General features: G+C 39.1%; 1 protein-coding gene across 3 annotated transcripts in view; it reads right to left on the minus strand.

Moving 5' to 3' along the window:
* The window catches only part of LOC120739944 (ALK tyrosine kinase receptor-like), a 352,648-nt gene that overhangs the window by 32,765 nt on the left and 296,829 nt on the right, over window positions 1-23,054 (minus strand). For all 3 annotated transcript variants that reach the window (XM_040041948.1, XM_040041947.1, XM_040041949.1), the window contains exon 5: window positions 7,417-7,550. In XM_040041948.1, coding sequence (XP_039897882.1) covers window positions 7,417-7,550 — 134 coding nt within the window. The remainder of the gene's footprint in view (window positions 1-7,416; window positions 7,551-23,054) is intronic.

Here is a 23,054-nt window from a genome sequence, read left to right on the forward strand (position 1 = left end):
CTAAAATCTGCAGACAGGACAGTGGACCAGTGATTGCAAAATATAAAGATCACCTTATAAATATACGTTAAAGGAACTACACTGAATATTTGGGTTTTTTTTCATCCCTTTTAAGTGGTGTTGCCCAATCTCTCTCTCTCTCTCTCTCACACACACAGACACACACAAACACAGTACATTATGAAGAACACTGGTATTAGATGAGCAGCTTGTGTCCTATATTTAATTAAATGTTAAACTGGAATTATGTACAAACTATATTAAATGCAGCAGACATTTTGTCTTTTTTCGTGGCCCAGCAACATTATTTGATTTGATTTTATTATTTAATTTTATTTGACTTTTAGAGTGAAATTAGACACTCATTGTATCAGGAAAAAAATTATATATGTCCACATGCCTAGCTAATTTGTGTCAGCCAATAAACAACCTGTAAATCAATCAACAAGATGGTAACATAATTACATTAATGGGAATTCCATATATTATCAACATAAGATAAAAAGAATAACTACCAAATGTTTTTTCCTGTACAAAAAATGTACTATATTCAATGTATGTAACTGACACCAAACATACTGTTTAACTGCCACTGAACAACATGAACTCTATATGGGTTAAATATCTAATCCATAGAGCATTAAATACATGTTATTTATGCTTCTTCATATTACAGTTTATGAACTGCAAGCAGACAGTACAGACATCCAACTAAATTGGTTTATTACATTAGACATGATTAGATTGATATTAAAACAGATTAGCTGTGATTTTTGAAGCTCAGCCTGAAAGAGTTACGCATGTGGATGTGTACATTTTGTGGTTTTGTCCTTGTTAGAGGTATGGCAATATGGCAATGCATGTTGGTTGGCTGGTTAGTCGGTCTAACTCTTAATTTCCTAATCAGAGTTAAAGTAATAAAGTAATCAAACAAATATGACATTCTGTAGAGACATTCATGGCCCTAACAGGTTGAAATTGTGTTTCATATCTTATTAAATAGAACACTTGATGTTTGTTTTGACTGAAAAAGGAGTATCAAGCAGAGTAGCTACTTTGTTGTTGTTGTGACCATAAAGTCATGTGAAAGTTTCCACAGGACCCAAAACTAAGTACTCTCACTGCTTGCATAGAAATTATAAGGGTATTATAATTTCTATGCAAGCAGTGAGAGTACTTATTCATTTGATCATCAACAAGTATGAAAAAATACACACACAATTACTGCTTCCATAGGAATAGGAAGTAAGGATAAACAGCAGTAAGTGCATTTGACCAACACAAGATTTGGCAGTTTGATGGTCTGGGGCATTCAAGGGTCTATTAATACAATGCAATAACCTTCCAAGAAACGGACATCATAAAATGTTAAAATAAAACAGTGACAGTAGAGTTAGAGAAAGACTGAACAAGTATGGCTTACTCGGGAATACTCCCAGGAGAAATCTCTTTACATTTTCAAAGTTGCTGCTAAAGAAAAATGAATTGTGGAATAATAACCTCATACCAACTGTTATGCATGGTGGTGGAGGGGTAATGACTTAGGTTTGTTTTGCAGCCAAAGCTTGGCTGAAATTTGGTTATGCGACAAGACAGTGATTCCAAGCATATCATCGAATGGCCCACCCAAATGTTCAGAGCTCAACCTGACTGACATGCTGTCATGGTACCTTAAGAAAGCTGTGCATGAATGAATGCCTGCAAACCTTAATGAACTGAAGAAACATTATTAAAAAAAAGCATGAACCTCCACATCAATCTAAAAGGCTGATAAAACTAAATTTGCACCAGACAATATGCTCAGCTTGAGGCTGCAAGAGTGAGATTCACACAACAATAGAGGATACTGTGTCTACATCATACTGGCTCCAGCAAGAGGTTGATGTTAATGAAGAATCTTAGCAATTGCATTGGAGGTTGTGAAATTTGGTATACATATTGTTTTAGAAGGAGATGACACATGTGGCATCATCAGCAGCCTAATTTTTATTTAATCCCTTTAAGTCTTAAAAACACTTTTGAAACAATAGTATTGATATTACTTGGAGCTGTGGCCTGAAAGCTGCCTAGTGCAACATTAGGGGTGTAATATACACGTATTGACACTATGTGGACTAAAATATTGGGCCACACCGCTTAGTCTTTTAATTCAGGTAATTTTAGCCCTGCTAGAGTTACATAAAATCAAGGACCTAGCCAAATGGTCTACATGGAACAAATAGGTTTGTGAAATTTCTTCCCTTGTAGATATTCAAAGAGCAACAGCAAGTGGTATTATTGCAAAGTGGAAGTGTTTAGGAACTACAGCAACTTATCTTACTGTAACTTAAGTGGCAGACAACAGAAAGTTACAGATCAGTTGCTGATTGCTGAGGCGCCAACGCTCTGCTGACTCAATAACTGTAAAGCTCCAAACCTCCTTTGACATCGACGTTAACACAAAAACTCTCCATGAGGAGCTTCATGGCATGGGTTTCTGCGGCCGAGCAGCTCTTGTAGGTGTATTGTGTAGGTGGCCCAGTACTGTAGTCCATACGGTGCAGATATATGGCTGAGAGTTTATTTCATGCACTCAAAGAGCCAAAGTGAAATAGAAATCTAAATTAAAGCCTGATGTCCTGCTATAAAGTGAATGGTTTTTTCCATTACAAAATACCATCAACCATCCTTCCACATGTCCACACTCTGTCCACTACAGTAGCTTTCTCCAAACCCATTTCCCTCATAGCATTCTCCACGGGGCCATGTTTGATTGATGGGCCTAGGGACACTTCATGGTGCTGTGTACCTAATCGTGAAGTATAGACTTGCTGTAACGCTCCATTAATGCCCCGCGGCAGCATGGTGTAGTGGTTAAGGAAATGGACCAAGGAAGAGGAGGTCAGTGGTTCAGATTCCCTAAGGGTTCGCTGCTGCCTTCACTCTGCTCATTGTCCAATTGGAAAAATGAATTGTGGCAGTTTGTGGGGTAATTCATGAGCACAAACACAGAATATGCTCTTGAGCACATAAACGTTGTTATAGACGTTAAGGCAAACGTGACCTTCTGGCTTGTCACAGAGGAAAAAGTCAAATCTGCTATTGACACAATCTGTTAATGAGCTTGTCAGTCATCACAGAAGTGTCTATTTACTCTCAGGATGAGAACCTGTAGGAGGTTAAGAGTGTTGCTGACATGTTTGCTGAGTTTGAATGATTACGTTCTCTGGACAGATATGCGACAACCATAAAGAGAAATACTGGCAGAAGGTAGGATTCTAACTTCCTGTCAGAAGGATGAGCACTGGCGATAGGCATACAGCCACACAAGTCACTTTAAGGGCAGCAAATTGGATTGCTTGTTGGTCCAGTGACTGATGAGTTAATTAAAGTGGAAGGGTATGGAGAAAGAAGTCAGACACTGCTCCATTTATTTATTCTCTATTGACTATCTCCATGCACTTCACTAGCTAGAGTAATCGCTGCCTTTCTGCCCATGAAAACAACTAAAGAAGAGGAAATGGACTTTGTCAAAATTACAAATCAGGTGCAAAAGATGAAAAGGAGAAGTAATTTCAACTGAATGCATCGTATTTAGATGAATTATTAGCTAAATGATTATAAATAATACATCCATTCTGCTAATACAGAATATCTCAAGGCAGACCTGCTAAAAAGATCAAATAATGAGTGAATCAGTGAATTAAAACTGTCAGACTGAATCATGCGTTTCTTAAAAAAAAGTCTTCCAAGTCTAAAGGAAATTGTTACGCAACCATAACAGTACCAACAGTCTGTGTCCACAGCCTCCTGTCTGCTGAAATTAAAACTTCAAACATTTGGGACCAAATTAAACACAATTAATCACCGAAGTCTGGATCAGTCTTACAGCTATTCACCCCAAAAGCTTGATAATGGAGGTCATTAATAGTAGTAATTAGCAAATTTTCAGTGCAAGGGACTAGAACAAATAAAGCAAACGAGTGTATTTGTCAGGGATTTAGTGTGAGAGCCTTAATGGAGCACTCTGGCTTCATGTTCTGAGAAGAGAGGTAATTTGAGCTCAGGTTTGTGACAGGTGCTGGAGGAAAAAGTGGGGGAGGTTGAGAACACCACGAAATGTGGTGAGGCCACACGGCGAGCGTGCCGAGACGGATTAGGACTTTGTTTAGAAGTGGGATGTGTGTCGTGGGTGTTGCACTAGGGACCCAGGTGGTGCCCGAAGGGAGCATGGCACGTCTGCATGCTTTTTTCTCTCTGTCTATCAGCCAGGGCTTATACACTGTCAGGGAAGAGGAACAGGGTGAACCCAAAACAAAGAACAATTAGATACTGTTCAACCAAAGCTGGATTTGCATGAGCAGCATCATACTCTTTGTAACAGTTACACAAAGACCCACTGGAGAATCACTTCTGTTTTAAGTGAGATGAAAATTGTTTTGATTGATGTGAAGTTAGGCTAATTATATGTTTTTAAAATTTTACACTTTCATTAGCAGCATTTGATTGAATGATTCAGTTTACAAAGAGAATTTTGGGGTAAGGGAAGACTTACCCCTAGTGAAGACTAGATATGCACTGAACTGAACTGCATTTCCTCTCCTTCTCTTACTTCCTCTCTTGTCACACTCATATACACAAATGTATTTACATAGCTGATAACCAAATACACCTTTGAACCAAACTCAAGTTTAAACACCTTATTTAAACCAAATCTGAAGACAAATCCACAAGACAAGTCTTTCCTACGGTGCAATCTTCCTCTTTCACCTGGAGCTAAATATTGACCAAGCATAAAAGCCATTTCATTGTTGCAGAGTGCAAAGAGACTCTCCCTCCATAAAAGCAGAAGGGATTACATTTGCTGGACTGTGAGCATCTCTCTGAATTTAAAAAAAGGCCCCTGGGAATGATCACCTTTTTTTTTTTTTTTTAAGATGTGCTGTATTTTTTAATACAGAACTACAAGGTAAAGGATCACTTGACTGCATTCCAGTGCTCAGCATAACAAGCAGTCAAATATAAAGTGCAGTGCAGGTCCATCTGTCAGTCCTTTGTTCAAGTGATCCACCCAGAATCAGTGGCCAGAAATCACTACGACACAAATGTGGGAAGAACTGTTTACGTGCAGCTAAAGGTAAAATGCACATGTGTTGATTTTTTTGAAGTGGAATGAAGTAAAAACAACCAGTTCAATAATGCAACAATCGTCAAATGTAAATTCACGTTACTTATAAAAACATAGCATGTAGAATAGTTCAGTCAGCCTTTCACTTGTTAAATTTCAGAGCCTTCTGACTCATGACCTTAATTAGGTCCAAACTGACTTGTTTGGAGCTGTAAGATCAGATCATCTGTCAGCTGCTGACAATGAGCTTCATAAATTTTCTGACTGTTTAGGCTCCCGGGAGTAAACACTGAAGAAACTGAAGATAACTGATGCCTCGAAAGCAGAAAAAGGCATCTGAAAGATATGAGAAAGCTGCCAGCTTTTTTCCGCTTTGCAAAATGTCCTTAAACGAAAATGTGAAAGTCAGGCACAATATATGGAAGACTGACTTCCCCACAAAATTCAGCATCTTCAGCACAAAAACAAAATCTTAATCATTTTAAAATCACATGCTGCAGACATTATGAATTCAAAATCTTAATCCACATTTCTGGAGGAAAGAATGACTGGAGTTTGATTAAAATAACACCTTGCATGCTGTCAAGTGTGGGTGTGGATATATTCAGATTTGGCATGTATGATAACCAATGGCACATGAAGGATTGCATGAATAGAGCCCAGATTGAATTCCTCTAATTAAAAGCAAATTATGAGTGCTATGTCATGCAGTCAGTTGAGAAGTGTGAAAGGAGGCTGGCTTTAACAATATGACAAAGCTCCAATGTAGACCTCAAAGTCCAACTTAAAGTACTTGAAGAAATTCAAGCTGAAGCTTTCAGAATGGCACTCCAGCTAAAGATCTGTGGGCAGATATTTAACATGCTGTGCCTGAAAGAATATCTCAGAGCTTGAAATGATTGGCAGAAAAAAAGTGTGTGGAAAAAGTAAAAAGCAAAAATGGAAAGAGTCCCCGCAAGCTGCTACAGCTGCCAAACGATGACACCGAGTCTTAGAAAGAAGCCCAAATTTTATAAATGCAAATTAGATTTTTCTTCTTTTTGTAAATTTGTTGTCTTTTAAATAAAAAAAGGTAACACTGCAGTTTGTTGCAGGGGCTCTAGTTATCACGTAATATGTGCATAAAAAGGTAACAAGAAAACATTTTTAAAGCATCACTTGTAACAAGACCAAAGACTAGAAAAACATCAAAGGGATAAAATGACCACAACAGCAGTTTAAACATGAGTTTAAATAACGTGAACAAAGGTGACGTGACTCAACGGGAAAGTATAATGCTGGATTCTCATTATAAATATAATGTTGTAATACATAAATTGGCAGTGTGTTGCTGCCAATTTCAAGATTTAATTTATTTGATTACAAGAAGCTAATGGTGAACCATTTCTCTTGGTCATTCTTGACTTGATTATTTCTTTTTATGTGGGTTCTGTGGTCTCTGAGCTGGTTGGATAAACAAGTTTTCCTAAATAAGCCTGAAACGAACCCTTGCTTTTTAAAAACTTATACTAGGAAAAATCCCACAGCTTTTGACAAAAAAAGAGAGATTTCTTTTTTTAAATAGAGACATTTTATACATGCAGATTAAAGCATTCTCTTCCAGTAAATCAGCACCGGGTTGGTGTGACAAACAGGTGCTGATTTGCACTTTTCTGCCCGTCAAACATCTGCCAGTTAGAGGAAACAAGGACTTTATCTGTGTTTCTACACGTTACATGTTTGAGGAAAGTCTGCTGTGCTTCTGCATCTAGTTCAGAGGAAATTGAATCAGTTTTATTAACTCAATTTTGAGGAGCTTTCGAGGTTGACAGAGAAGGATATTATTCCAGTCTAGACCAGCCTACGCATTTCATTCGACAACATGCTGTAATGAAGTTAAAAATGACTGAGTGTAACTATGCAATTTCCATTTTGACATGTTTAAGAACTCAGTCACTCTGCAGACATGTGAGACACATTTGTCTACATACGCATCTGAAAACAAGGGAACGACTGAAAACGTAAGAATCCCAAATTTTATTACGAGATATATTGATTTCTATCAGTTTGGAGCCATTTGTAATTAATCTTGCAGCAAATAACTTTCATTATATATTAATTTTATTACTCAGTTACTGATATAAAATTATTTACCTTCCTCACAGTATTTAATTTGTAGAGAAGTGACAGCAACTACTTTGTGATTGTTGGAAATCTCTTTTGGAATTACTGACTGATGAAAGCCACTCTTAAAAGTCTTTAACTTTAATTAATTAACTTTTACAACAGCAATGAAACACATCACACACACATCAGTGGCAGCTACTTACCCATGGTGCAGTTGGTGGTGAAGTGGGGCTCAATGGTGGCCGTATCATCCTGCGGGATCCGCTGATCGTAGCTGGCTGAGATCCGAAAAGGTGATCCTCCGTTTGCCCCCAGCGTCAGGTGGACCACTGCCCAGCTGCCAAGAAGAGAAAGCAGGAGCAGGATCAGTGCGAAGAGCAGACACCATGGCTGACAGAAAAACCTACACCGGCTGCGGTTGAGAGGAGTGAGTGTAGCTTGGGCCTGCTCAGCCTGGACGACGGAGGTGGGACTGTCCAGGGCTGCACTGGAGGCTGACATGGTAGCTGCCTCATTCCCTTCCATTTTGGGAGGGTCCCTTTCTTCCTTTGCATGGTGATGCATGGCCCACCCTTTGAGGCCACCCAGACTCTGCAGGTGTAGAGGAGGTTTTAGAGGTGGCCAGGTGTCAGGTGGTGCCCTTGTTGAAAGATTACAATAAGCGGTGTGAAGCCGGCACACGCTTACGGATTGAAGCCACAAATACAGAAAGTGTGTGGTCAAGAATCGCCAACACACTGAGGCCAAGTTCTAGTGTGTTAGTGAGCTGAAAGTCCTGCACCGAATGCTGTTTTCCCTCAAGCGCCCAGCTGGCTTTGTGCAGTTCAACTGTCCCTAATTTTATTAAGCAAATTGTGCTGATTTCTCTTTGGCTCCCAGCTCATCAACAATCTCTCTCTCTCCCTCTCTCTCCCCTCCTCCTGTCTCCTGCCCATCCCTACATACAAATCATGACAACATGTATAGTTAATGTCCTGTGAACAGCTACTTCCCTGATGAGATCGTAAATTCAAGTATGCCACACCTGCACATAGACACACCAGCACAAAGGCTACAGAAAGCTACAAAAGTTCTATATGTTGTATTATTAATACAATAGTAACAGGTGAAAAAACTACACCATGCATAGACCATACATATTTTATTAACTACATCTTTGACATGTTGCATCGACTGCAGCACATTACAATGCTCATGCTCTCACATAATGGTACATATATTTAGCTGCTATTTAATAGACTTCTTTGAATTATATACTGTAGATAACATTTTTAATTAATCTTTTGTGCATCTTAATCTGCATCTAAAAAAAAACTCCTGAAATAACAGAAAATACAAGTGAAAACAAAAGCAAATATGTTGTGTTTAGACTGAACTAAATTGTAATAATGTTTTTGTGATTCAAGTTTATGTCACACATAAGCCACACGCTGCCAATCCATCGACAAACACAGGATCGTGACGGCGAAAGTCAGGAGTTAATAACATTACTGAAATAATAAAACTAACACTGAAGCTAAAAAATAAGTAGAGAGGCATCCACCAACCAGGGACCGGAAATGGCGAATTGTTGGAATTCTTGGCCCTGATTTGGTAGCTGGCCGGTCAGTTTCACAAACGTCTGATTATGAGCCGGTCCCTTTCATGCATGCATAACATGCAGAGAGGGGTGCAGGCAGATAATCGCTTATACTTTACACCAAAACAGCTGATCCGAATCTTAAACCACCTTCATCCAGCTGAACATGGACATTTTGAAGAGGCTAAACAAAGGCAGCCAGGCACCAGCCAGCAGCCTCGGTATGAGCGAAAAGAACAGAATTATCATAAATCCAGTAACTCCAAAAACATTAATAACCTCCGGCCTCTTCAAAAATATCAACATCCATTCAACTCTATTGTCAAAAATCCACCAGTCTCAATCAGTATGGCACTTTTAAATGTACGCTCTCTGTCGAACAAGTCTTTTATTATTAATGATTTAATTTTAGATAATAAACTTGACTGTTTATTTTTAACTGAAACATGGCTGGGCTCGGATGCACCAGTTGTTCTCACTGAGGCCTCCCCACCAAATTTTAATTTCTCTTTTTCTATTAGAAGTGGTAAGAGAGGTGGTGGGACTGCATCTTTAACCAACAACACACTCACTTCCAAACAAATTTTATTTGATCATTTTACCACTTTTGAATTCCACGCTATTGTTTTCAGCAGCCCTCCAGTTTTATCTGTCACAATTTATAGACCACCTAAAGACAGCGCTGCTTTTATCAAGGAATTCTCAGAATTTTTAACAAACATACATTCAAACTATAATATGATAATTTTAACCGGTGATTTTAACCTGCACATAGATAATCCTTCTGACTCTGCAGCAAAAGAATTCTTAAACATTCTTCACTCACAACAGAGGACACACTCTGGACCTGGTCATCACCCATGGGCTGTCCACCAGCGTGTCCTCTGTTGTTGACTTGGCTGTCTCTGACCACTACTGTGTGTTTTTTAACATCACCGGTTTTATTCAGCGGGAGACCTCGGTGCGAACTGTGAGGAGGCGCTATCTAACCTCTGAAGTGGCTGCAAATTTTACCAGGGTTTTAGACGAATGCCCCCCTGTGATTTTACCTGCACCCTGCGATTTGATTTTTAATCATTTCAACAGCAAACTGAAGAAAAGCCTTGACTCCGTTGCTCCACTCACCACCAAAAAGATTAACGTAAAACATGCATCACCCTGGAGAAACGAAGAAGTCAAAAAACTCAAAAGAAATTGCAGGGCAGCAGAAAGGAGGTGGAGGAAAAATAAAAATACTATCAACCATGAAATATTTTGCGAGCAACTTAAAATGTACAATAATACATTAAGGAACTCAAGAAATTCATACTTTGCCAAAATAATCAGTAATAACAAAAATAATCTCAAGGTCCTCTTTTCCACCATAGATCATTTATTTAACCCTGATTTTAACAGCTCCCAAAGAACCCCACAGACTCGCTCTGTGAGCAGTTTGCAGACCACTTCAGGGGAAAAATCAGCGCCATCAGATCTGATGTTTTATCTAATCGCGATATGTTTGTAAACACATCTGAGGGCTCGATTGTACCTGAGGAGACACTGGACAGCTTTGTCCTGGTTAATGCTGAGAACCTTCAGAAAGTTTTCTCCACAGTGAGACCCACCACATGTCTTTTAGATCCAATCCCTTCTTCACTCTTTAAAACACTTTATGGATTTTTTGAGGCTGAGCTTTTATACATGATGAATTGCTCTCTTCAGTTGGGTGTCTTCCCTGCTGCCTTTAAAACGGCGGTGGTGAGACCCCTTCTGAAGAAGAGCAATTTGGATTGTAATGATTTTAATAACTACAGACCTGTATCCAACTTACCATTTTTAAGTAAAATCTTAGAAAAACTTGTTTTTACTCAGATTACTGATTTTCTCAATGATAGACAGATCCTGGAGATATTCCAGTCTGGATTTAGGGTGAACCACAGCACAGAGACGGCTCTCTTAAAGGTTTTAAATGATCTTAGATGTAACTGGGACGCCCAAAAGCTCTCAGTCCTGGTGCTACTGGATCTAAGCGCAGCCTTTGATACAGTAGACCACGCTATTCTTTTAAACAGACTGAAACACATGGTGGGCCTCTCTGGTGCTGTACATAACTGGTTCACTTCCTATCTCTCTGACAGAACTTTTATGGTGAGTATGGATACATGCTCCTCTAAGATCCATAGAATGACATGTGGTGTGCCTCAAGGGTCGGTTTTAGGCCCTGTACTTTTTAATTTGTATATGCTCCCTCTCGGCAGTGTCATCAGGAGGCATGGAGTGAACTTCCACAGTTACGCTGATGACACTCAGCTGTACATCTCCGTGTCTCCTGATGACACCAGACCAATGGATGCCCTTTTTAACTGTATCTTAGATATACGATCTTGGATGGCAGAAAACTTTTTACAGCTTAACCAGGACAAAACTGAAGTTTTAATCGTCGGTCCTGAGGCTCAGAGAGAGAAACTCTTGTCTAAATTACAGGCATTTTCACTATGTCCTTCGCTACAAGTGAAAAACCTGGGTGTTATTTTTGACTCTGAGCTTGGTTTTATCCCACATGTTAAACATGTAACCAAAATTGGATTTTATCATCTAAAAAATATAGCCAGAGTCCGCCCTATTCTCTCTCGGGCCAACACGGAGATGCTGATGCATGCTTTTATTACCAGTCGCATTGATTACTGTAATGCCCTGCTCTCTGGTCTTCCTAAGAAGAATATTTCAACTTTACAACTTTTGCAAAACTCGGCAGCTCGTGTGCTGACGAAGACCAGAGGGCGGGCCCACATTACACCGGTTTTAGAATCGCTGCATTGGCTCCCCGTGTGTTTCAGGATCGATTTTAAAGTTCTTTTATTGGTTTTTAAATGTCTTAATGGTCTTGGGCCTTATTATCTCTCAGATCTGCTTTTACCATACGAACCCTCGCGGACCCTGAGGTCCTCTGGTACTGGCCTTTTAATTGTCCCTAAAGTCAGGACACATACTCACGGAGAGGCAGCTTTTCAGTGGTATGGTCCTCGTCTGTGGAACAGCCTGCCGGAGGAGCTCAGGGCCGCAGAGAACGTACATGTTTTTAAGAACAGGCTCAAGACCCACCTTTTTAATTTAGCTTTTACTTAACGTTTATTTATTTTATGCTTATTTATTCTATCCTGTTATTCTATTATTAATTTAGACTTTACCTAATATTTATTGATTTTATTCTTATTCATTTTTTAATCTTCTTACTCTATTTATATTTATATTATATTATATTGTATCCTGTTCTTATTTATTTTATCATTTTACCCTGTATATATCCTATTGTGTCATATCTCCAGTGTTTCCTCAGAGGGCGCTCTCTGCACCGGGGCTGTGATCGACTGTGGCTGCTGGGTTTCTGGGGGTCCTCTCAGCCTGGCTGGGGGGGCTCCTTGGCCTCCCTCCTGCTGTGTGCCCAGCCTGGAGGCTGCGGTCTGTGACCGGCTCCCGGTGCAGACGGCTCCCTGTTATAGTGTTTCCTCACTTGGCTCATGCGAGCCCAGCCCAATTTTTACTCTTTAAGTGTGCATGTGTGCGTGTGTGTGTGTGTGGGGGGGTGTGGGGGGGAATATGTGTGTATTCACATCATTTATGTTAATGAGAGTGTGGGGAGTGAGTTGGAGGGTGGGCTGCTTTTAACTGTGTAAAGCACTTTGTGCTACATTTTTTTTTGTATGAAAAGTGCTTTATAAATAAAGATAGATAGATAGATTGATTGATTGATTGATTGATTGATTGATTGAAAAGAGTTATAAAGAATTATAAGAGAATGTCCAGCTATCACATGGCTCTGGTGAAGATATAAAAACACCAGAAAATGATATAAGCAAATCAAAATAAATTTGTTTTGTTATATAAATCTGCTGCACCTACTTCTCTTTGATAAGGTCAGATATGCCAAGTAAAGGCAGGTGTACAGAAACTCATTTTCAGCTAATTATTTGCACATCTTTGCAGCACTTTATTCAGTCAGAGAAGATGTAACTTACTGCAGTTTCGGAGGAATTGTAAAGTTTAATTATTACCTTTGTTATGAAAACAAAACAAACATTTTCAGACTCCACTGCTCGCCGATGCACTACATGTTAACTACCATGTGGTCGTGTCCTGGTGTTTTATATGGATTGCCAGCCGATAAAACCTTTTTCCCCTCCTGGATCCTCGTTCTTTGTTTTTGTCAAACACTTTTGTCCCTCTAGTTTTTCCACTTCAGTGTACATCCCCTCACATCCATTCCAATAGTTTCAGCAATCTCCTTCCAGGAATTTGATGACACTTGTGACATAACATTGTTATCCTCCCACTGATAAATTCGAAAACTGTGGGGAAACAGTACCCAGAAATGCCAAAGGGGACAGTGCTGAACATAAATCAGGTGTTAGTTGGAGGAACTACTAAAGTAAAAAGTATATCTTTATTGTAAAAATACTAAAGTTTATGCTTTTGACTATTGCACTGAGAGTCCAAGCCTAGTTTCTGTATTGTAGGTGTTTTTAGCCTCCCCAGAGCCAGAGATTGTATTTATTGACCATTTTAAAAAGGAACCCAAAGACATGGCTCTTACTGCACAATAGCATTAGGATCCAAGAGTACAGAACATCATACCAAATACAGTGATGTGTAATCGATAATTTGCAATGTATCAATGCAATGTATCTGTGAAGTTTTGACTTTTTTGCACCAATCTGGAAAAATTATATATTTTTTTCTTTTTTTTCCCTGGAAGTTTGGCTGTCCATGAAGTCTTTCATTAAATAGAAATCCGAGTCTTGTGATTTCAACTCATTGATATGAGTCTTGAGACATTTTCAGTGACCACACAAAGATTTCCTTCTTAAGACTGCTCGTTTCTAACAACTTTGAAAAATAGTTTGGTAGGTTGTGGTCAAATCTTGAGTGGTTGTGAAGAAAGTAAATGAAATACTATAGAAAATAATGCACACCTCCGGGCTAAAAAAGTAGATTTCCACCATGATAGAAGACCTTGGAGTCAATGGGAATGCATTGGTAGGAAGCCTTGTGTTTCTTTTCACAGATTTATTTCCCCACACCTAGGTAACTTAGATCTATTTCCACACAAGGATTAAGAGAACCAAACACTTTCACTGCTTTATAAAGGTTTTAAGCCTTAGACCATTAGTGATGTTATTTTGAGAGATCTCAGCAGGTCTCTAGCTTTCAATTATGACAAGTGCACTGGGTAAAAGGGAGCTGTCTGTGTTTATTTTGGGGTTTATTTTGTGCTTTGTTTGGGTAGAATCGTGCTAGTAAGAGTACAGCAAATATGAATGCGCACACAAGCCCCCACTACACAAACAGGCTCTGAGCTTTTCTGATTTCCCCAATGTCTGCGCTCGAACTCAGCAGGCTTTGCGTTGCTACTTTCACCAGTTTTCCTTCTTATGTTTCCCCCCCCCCTTCTTTTTTATGTTGCATTGCCTCTCCTCTGTCCTCCCTCTTTCTGGTGCTCTCACCTCTTTCCATTTACTTTTCGCTAAACCGTCTCCGCACCATCTTTCTCCCCCTCTTTTCACCCAGACACTGCTCACAGTGGAGGGAAGATGGGAAGTGATGTTACAGCACCATAGTACACCATTAGAGAACAGCTCTGCGGTATGGGACCTGCTACCTGTCATTCCCCTTAATAAGAAGGAAATGAAACCCTAGATAAGAGCTGCCACTGTCTCCTTGATAACCTTGAAATGATTTGCCAACTAAGTAATATATACATGATCTTGCTAAATTCACCACCAGCTTATGATAACAATAGGTTTGTTATTGTGCAGGGATGTTTAAAATAGATCAATTCAAGACTACTCAAGGCAACCTCATGTCCAGTTAGATTCATATATTCAAAGACAAAATTAGTAAAACCTATAATTTAGCATGGACGTATACTGCACCATTTCCAATGTGATCATAAGCAATTTAAGTTTTCAGCTGTTTTGCTAAGTTCTTAGTGTTTTTGGTGTTCTTGGCTAGTTAGCTAGTGGAGGACTTTACCCACTTACTTAGTTTGGCTGGTTGGACAGATTTAGGAAGACTGCTACTGGTTCCGAAGTTAGTTTATTTAAGAATGACGGACCCGATTATGTTCTTCAGTAGTAGCAAAAAGTGTGCTCAACAATGCTCAAAAGAAACACAATGGACCAGAACTCAACAGCTACAGTGATAACAAAGATCTGACTATGAATGATGATATGAATTTTCAGGGCTTTTCAGCCTTTTCACTTTAATAAAAAGGAACAAAACACTCCTAAAACAAAACTGCTTTATCAATATAGAGCACTGTCTCGAGACTGATGAGGAATTAGCTTTAAGATGTGTCTGGAAATTGAAGGGGTCCAAAAACTTTGGAAGCACATTGCAAACTTGATTTCTGTCCAGTAACAGGATAAAGTTCTGTGCAAGTCTTAGTGTACTCAATTATTTTCATGTTTTTCATGCTATGTCTGTGCTGGCACTCACGGGACTCATTAACAAACCGGTGGATATGAAAAGAGCTGCCAGAATACATCAGTCAAACATTTACATCTAATTAATAGTATACCATACGAGGCACAGTAGCCCTAAATAAAAATACAAAAAAAGATAATGGATGATAAAGACCCCTCATGTGGGAAATAGATATACATGACTAATCTGAGTGCAGATGCTAATAATTCTCATTATGGTCCTCCGTGTCATAAAGGCCTGCTGGTTATTTAAAATCACCTGACCTTTGTGCAGACTGCTGTCTTTTCAAAGACTCTCTCATGATGGGAATGTTTTCTTCACCACAGGAAAACAGAACAAAACAGCTCAGACCGACTAATCTTTGCTGCCAATTGACAATTCTCATTTCATAATGCTTTTCATTTATGCTCCCCTAGTGCTCTGCTCTGGCTAACGTAGCTCTTTTAATTTTCATTTGTTGTGAGTGTGTGCATGTGTGTGTTCGTAGGCTGCTTATGTCCTAACCACATTACGACTTATTTGTTATGGGTTCTGTTTTGCATTATCTGTGACTGTCATCTATCAGGACAAACAATAGACAAAGACGTGAGTTATGTTGTATGTTCTTTCAGTGTGGTAATGCTTCCCTAATGCTGTGAGGTGGACACTGCCAGAGTGAGCATACTGCACAGAGACAAGCTTTATAACTGCCTCATATACAGGACTATTGTCCATGTGTGTGGGTGATCCCGAGTTGGACTGAAGATACGGTCTAGATTAGATTTTGTTTGGTCATATGATTAAATTCAGTTGATAAAAATATAGAAAAATGATTTAAGTAGCAATATCAAGGCCTGGCAAATACTCCATTCCCTCAAATGGCCACTAGAGGCCAGCTCCAAAAGTGACAGGGGTGCCAAGACAGGCAGCTGTAGCCCCAAACTGTCTGCTTGGGCCTTATTTCAGCTAACCTCTGACGCTATTAGAGCACATTTGTATACTGTTTTTACATAATTGTCCTTACAGCTTTATCCTAGATAATTAAAACACTTGGTGCAGGTGAAAAAGTTTTAAACTTTGTAACCCATAGAACTTTCTTTAAACCTAGATGTTTCATATAGTTGCTTATAAGACGTAGATGAGGGAGGATTTAGTTTTGTTTTCTTACAAATATAGGACAGACGTCCAAAGCTTACAGCAATTTGGTGATGTTTTCATTAAGTATTTTTACTCCTTTATGATGAAATGCTACATATCTGTTGTCAAAAGTGGAACGAAAGAAACACAGCTAAGCTGTATAAATATGCCAGAGAAGAGAAATGACTGCACTTTTGTCTTTTACATCAGAAATATGCTCATTCAATAAACTAGTAAACTCAACAATATCTCCTGTTGCTTGAGCGGCTCTCTGTAGAAACCAAACGAGTGATTCTATGGCAGAAAAAATTTAACTATAATATGCCGGTAATAACAAAATGCAGCCTACAGTATTGGCAAAGCCATTTAACTTGGGTCCTCAAGTCTGAGTGCAAAGAATGGAAAAGGTTTTTCAGAGTCCAAGTACCCTGTTGAATGTATCTGCAGTAAAACCAAAGGAAGGGGAACAGAAATGGAAACTGCTTTACATGGTAATGGAATTTTTACCCCCTAAGAGACATAGGCAGTGATTTTGATCATTCTGGCTATTTTAGATCGAAGTGATATTCTTTTTTTCATGGTGGAAAGATGAGATTGATTGAAAATGATGCTCGTACAAAATAGGTAAGCATGGAGGCAACTGGGTTTAAGGACTTCAGAGGTGGGTGGGGGGGATCTCTACTTAAGCCACATTGATTTTGACTGTCAAATGGCATAGTGCACAACAAGCTTAAGCCAATATGTCAAGAAAAGATTAGACTGAATGGCCTGACATAGCCGAGCTGAATGAATGCCACTTCTCCACGCTATGCAGGACGCTTTTGAATGGTATCTGTTATGCTGTAATGCCACTAGACTGATAGGGTGGATGAGATAAGTAGGGTTGTTTCATATTAGGGACATGTTTTTAATCTCTCTCTCAAAGATGTCTCCAAGATTTTAAAAAAAGAAAATTGTTATGAGGGAAAAATAACTCAGTATACACCTCATTCTAGGAAGCCAAACTTTGGTATCAACAAATATATACCTTTTAGACAGTGAATAACAAAATTGCTTGATTTTGGCAGTTTGTGAACACTATCAACTTTGGAAGAATGGCTTAGACGACAGTAATCACGAGGCTTTCACATAATTTGCAGACTAAAACTTGGGATCGCACTCAAAGCAAGCATTAGCCATTGTACATTCAGATGAGTCACACCTGAATACAGCTATCTTGCATTTACAGTGCAGAGCAAATTATTCAGTGACTGAAAAATGAACAATCTGCCCCAAGCAAATTACAGAGGATGAAAGCAAACCCAAGCAAACAAACAACCCCAGATTAAAAGGAAAAAAAAAAGAAACAGGATGCAAGTGAGTCCACCAGGGATTCATGTCAGTGTGGTATTTTCAGATGGCCTAAAAACAGAGACAAAAAAAAATAAAAATCCAAAGGCAGACCAAGTGGGTAATCAATGGCCACACCTCTTACTGCAATGTGACTACTTCAGAAAGGTTTGTTTACAGTAATTACAGGATATGTGAATTGCAGAAGTTTTTGAAAACACATGTGCCTTTTCCCAGAAGCTCATGAATACTCAAAGATAGAGCTGATGTGTTGATAACTGCACACTGACTTCTCTTTTGACCTGGCAGTTTCATTTCCATTTTGAAACCTGGATCTATGATGGATTTTCCAATAAGTTATACTCCATGAGCAATAATTAATTGTCCCTCTTATCCCTTCTGTTTGGAGTCATGAAAGGTCAGAAGCAGGGAGAGCGGGACCAAGACCAAGGATAAACCACATTAGTGACAAAATATATGAAAATAATTTAGTCACAAACAGCATGAAATGGTGAAGCTGGAGTAGAGGTAAGCTGCAAAGTGGTTTGCTGGTGCTCAGCGGCTGTGGGCAGGCTAATTCGGTTTAAATAGCGAGGTCTAAAAGAGATAACTGGTTGGATATGTAGCAGGGTGTTGGTTGAGCTGCTGTGCTCAGCCTGAGTTCATGGTCATGCCTGAATAAAGTATACTCAAGGTATACTCCACCTTGATTACACACAACCTAGCCAATGGGGCAAGAAGTCAAACAGTGAAGTGAAATGTAATTTTTTAACTAAAATGTTCTTTTTTATGATGATCATTTTCAAAAAACGCGATAAAGTCTATATTGATACACACGTAAGACAAAATATGATAACTTTCAACTCTAAATTGAAGACTGAGAATGATGAACCTAATCACATTCTTCACTTTCACACACACTTTATTCCCCGTTGTCGCAACTTTACACTCTCGGCTGCAGCTTTTCAGCTGCCAGCCGCGCACATCAACAACAACAACAACCCAGTCAGGACCGAGTTTAGTCCTTTTATATGCAGGGTAGGTGTGACGAGCCGATGCAGCTCAGGTGTGTCCACCTCCCCCCGCAGCCACGCCGCCGTCCACGCCCCGCTGCAAAGACGCATTAGCGGAGTTGGTGTTTCTATTTGGTGAAGTCGCTATTTTAGGTTCGACTCAAAGGGTCAAATTCAATTGAGCTGTTTTCAAGCACAACAGCCAGAAAACAGCCCGGCTACTTCCTGCACCGTTTGGGAAATATTACAGATCATTTATGTAAAGATAACTCTAAGAGAAAGGACAAGCTTAAAAAATACTTGCAGTAATGCACGCTTATCTTTCTTGTATCTGCATTTCCACAACACAAAACTAAAATAAATTTTGCTACAATTAATAAAGGTGAAACTGTACATGGAATTTTTGCTGACCATAAGTACTTTGATCTGAAATGATTTAATAGAGAACTTTAGAAAGGAATGGTGAAGGGTATGATGTGATTAAAAGATGACTGGGATATTTCTCTATTAGATGTACATGACGGCTATATATCAAAAGAATGGCAGGCCTACAGTCACCCCCATTTTCATTTTCTGAGCTTCCTTCTTCAGCTCTGTAGAGAACACATTTTGCTAATGTCCTGAGCAAGTGTTAAATCAGATCTGATAATGATTACAGTCTTGTAATGAAATGTTATCTTTGGCATCCCCTGTCGAAGATCCCGTCATCAGTAAATTGTTTTAGCACACAGGGTGGACGTTAGCTTGGAAATCATAATCCAAATGAAATGAGTTCAAACCATTGAGCACGCTGCATAAAATACATAAGATTAAAAAAGAAAACACAGTGAACCTCACGTTTTGCTGACCTTATGAACATGTTACTTAACAGTTACAGTTAAATGATGATCTAAAAGGCTGAGCATCAGTGAGTTATGATTGAAGCCCAACTGATGTTTAGCTATTTGCTATTTGTCCATTGGTTACTGTTCTTATAATATTAAATCTCCTGGGGTTCCAGCAGACAAAGCAACACAAAAAGAATGACTTTGGTGTTATGAAGAAGAAGGTTGTGGACCCAAAAAAAAAAGAAAAAAAAGCTTATGAAACAGGATTATGTATCTTGTTATTCAATGGTGACAGGCAGGTTTCGTCAGTTAACTGCCCATCTGCACTCTGATATCTCTTGCCAATTTTCGCAGGCTTCAGAATTTATTTGAAAAGTATCTGAGCTTTACAAAAAAGAGGCACCAGTTCATTTTGTCACCATGACAGAAGAGCCTCGATAACCAGGGGCAGCCTGTCCATCTGGAGGAGCAAGAAACTCTCCCAGTGGCCCACCAGTGTGTGGGATCATACCAATGAAACACACAAAAAAGTCACATTCAGTTTGATTCTCCACTGCAGTGACCAGCTGGCTTTGTACAAGTATGTTTATGTGTGTGACTTGTTCTCTGGTTTTATGTTGCAGCTATAAATTCATCATATTTTTCTCAACACACCGTTCTTTCATTACCTTTACTTTGGCACTTGATTTACATATCAGGCTGCTAAATAAATGGTCTTTATCAGATGTAATCAGCCACTCATGATTGGTCAGTAGGCGCCCTCCTCCACCTAATACTAGGCTCAACAGACAGATAAAATACAATGCAATCAGTGACAAACATTAAAAAACAACTCCTGTCAGAGCAGGAACTCTGACAAAACCAAACTCTTTCTGCCTGTTCTTCCCAGGTAAATAGCAGTCTTCTAACTCAAATGCCAACAGATCAAAAACTATACAACTGTTGGCTTTTGAGAAAGACTTGAGGCAAATCTTCCTACAATTTAGTGGTAAAATGGTGATTGTAGAGTGAAAATTGTGAATTTACCCATCAGTTGCAGAGAAACTTTTCAGATGAAGTTTTCAAGGTTCTTCATCCTAACTTTCAACATTCTGCCTGTTTAAATGAAGTGTTTTGTTGGTCAAGTTGGTCATTTCAGTGGTTGAATGGTGTTTCGACAACAAACAGTGCAGGGAGATTAGGTAAAAAGTTTGTATTTCTTTTGCATAGAAAAACAATCCCATCATTAACATGCAATACCGGCTACTTAAAATGTTAAAATGAACTGCACCATTAAATCATGTGTTAATGAGCCTATTAATAGCAGGAGGAGACCTCCTACGGGCAATCTGTCTGGTAATAACTTATAAACTATCAGTGTCTGATAATCTGTTTCAAATGTTACCAGGTCACACGCTGGTATATTGTTTTTGTTTCATTTTAGGCATTATGGGCCAAAATTAAATCTATTCTTTAAATAAATTATGTATAAATAAATTGCTGCTGTGTGGTGGTTGTTTATGTTGATGTAGTGGACTGCAGTAAGGTAATTGTCTCGAATAATAAGCAGTGAGCAATGGCAAGGATAAAAGTGACACCAAAAAGCAGCAGCAGTCCAGTTGACTCAACATTTTCCACATCTGCTGACGCCATTATTCATAGCTACTTACACAGAGTGCAGCAGTAGCATCTTTATATTTCGCCAGCGTACAAAGAACCAACAATGCAAGTGTTAAGCCAAACCACAGTGTTGAGTTGATGCACGTGTCATATAATATTCTATTCAGTATATTGTTGAGAGGCACGACATGCCAGAAGCTATCCCATCTGCTTTCTGTCTCTGTCTTTTCCCATGTGTTATAATTTAATTTCCTATAGTTTCCTCTCTATCCGTGCAACCATTAGTTACATTGCTTCTCTCCCATTGATTCTTTTTTGAGCTGGTTTCTTCGTGCGGTTCTATAATCAGATGTGTTATTCCACCTACACCCTCCTGTTCAGAATAACTCAGAGGTTACAACTCAACAGCCACAGTAATGATATTGTGCTGATTGAAATATCACAGCAGTTGTAAAAGTTGGAAATATCAGAGTTGGAGGCTAAAGGAACCGCAGAGACACATTAAAATAGCTTGTAGAGAGAAAATGGAAATCACCTTCTCTTTGCGAATATAATGTAAAGTACTTTTTTGTTCAATTCAAGGAAATGCTCATGGATATTATCATGGCAAACTGATATCAGCCTTGTCATTTATTTTGCTTTTGCTGCCCATTCTCCTCTGTACATGGCTGAACCTCAGCTCATTGGTGGTTTTTTTTCCTTGTCAATGTCAAATTAAACTGCATATCCAATTTAATAAGGCTGTTGCTCTACCCTGCATGGCACATAAAGCATGCAAGACCTCAATAAATGACTAATTTCAGTGATGAAAACTTGGCCTCTCAATGTAAACTGCTGCGCTATTACGAAGATGAAAGGCGTGGGGGGAGAGATCACATGGCTCCTTGCACTTTTTAATTATGACCCAAATTCAATTACTCTGCACCCTCGTCCTTTACAGAGCCACAGGAAATTGCTCCAATCGAGTGACAGCACTTGTGATTAAAACATGTTCACTTTGTAACATAAAAATGCTGTTAAGTTCACAGGAAATGGATGATGGCTTAAGACAAAAGAACAAAGTCACCGTCTCCTAATTGAATAATTTGTCTGTCATCAGAATTGCACGTTACCTTGCATGTTAGAACAATTTTCCCTTCACATGCACGTGCAAAGAACACATCTGCTATTCTCCCTGTTATCAGCACATGGGACAGATGTGCAGAAAGTTTGCCCTGGAAACTGCTCATCCAGATTCTGCTTTGTACTCCTTGGTGGAACATAAACAAGGACATGAGAGGCTTGAAGATTTTTATTCTTCAAACATTTTACTTGCATTTTTTTCACTAAGAAAGTAGCCACTTCACTAGTATCTTGCATTCATTTATAGTAGAAACCTTGGAGGTTCCAACGAACTACCAATCAACCCAGAAGGACATGAATACAAAGACATGTGCAGCTCTTAGGGCCACGCAGTTCCAAGACGTTATCTAGAAGGACTCACTCAAAGCAAAGACCTGTATGTGACTAAACCGTGACTAAGAATGGGAATTGTGACAGAGTTTGGCGAAAACGCTGCCACATCATATTTCGCTCATTTCTTCCATTTTAGATGACAACTGACAGACTGCTGTTCGTGAAAAGCTACAACCAGTTAGAGCTGCCTGACTTGGCCATCAGCGCCCAGCCAGCATAAGCTTTTCACGCTCACACAGGGAGGAAAATGATTAAAGAAAGAGGGAAAGAGTGTCCCTGGGCAGTCACAAAATTTTTAGTGAAAGGTTTGCCACCTTTTCTCTATGTAGAAGAACTAGATTTTCAGTAGTTTAATGCATTAGTAGATATTTGATGTATATACGAACCTGAAATTAAATCAGTTTTTAAATTCCATCTATCCATCCAGCCCTTCATTTAGCTCCAACCTTAAGTTGGTAAAG

Source organism: Simochromis diagramma, unplaced genomic scaffold, assembly GCF_900408965.1.
Source record: "Simochromis diagramma unplaced genomic scaffold, fSimDia1.1 OVJJ01000304.1, whole genome shotgun sequence".
Lineage (NCBI taxonomy): Eukaryota > Metazoa > Chordata > Actinopteri > Cichliformes > Cichlidae > Simochromis > Simochromis diagramma.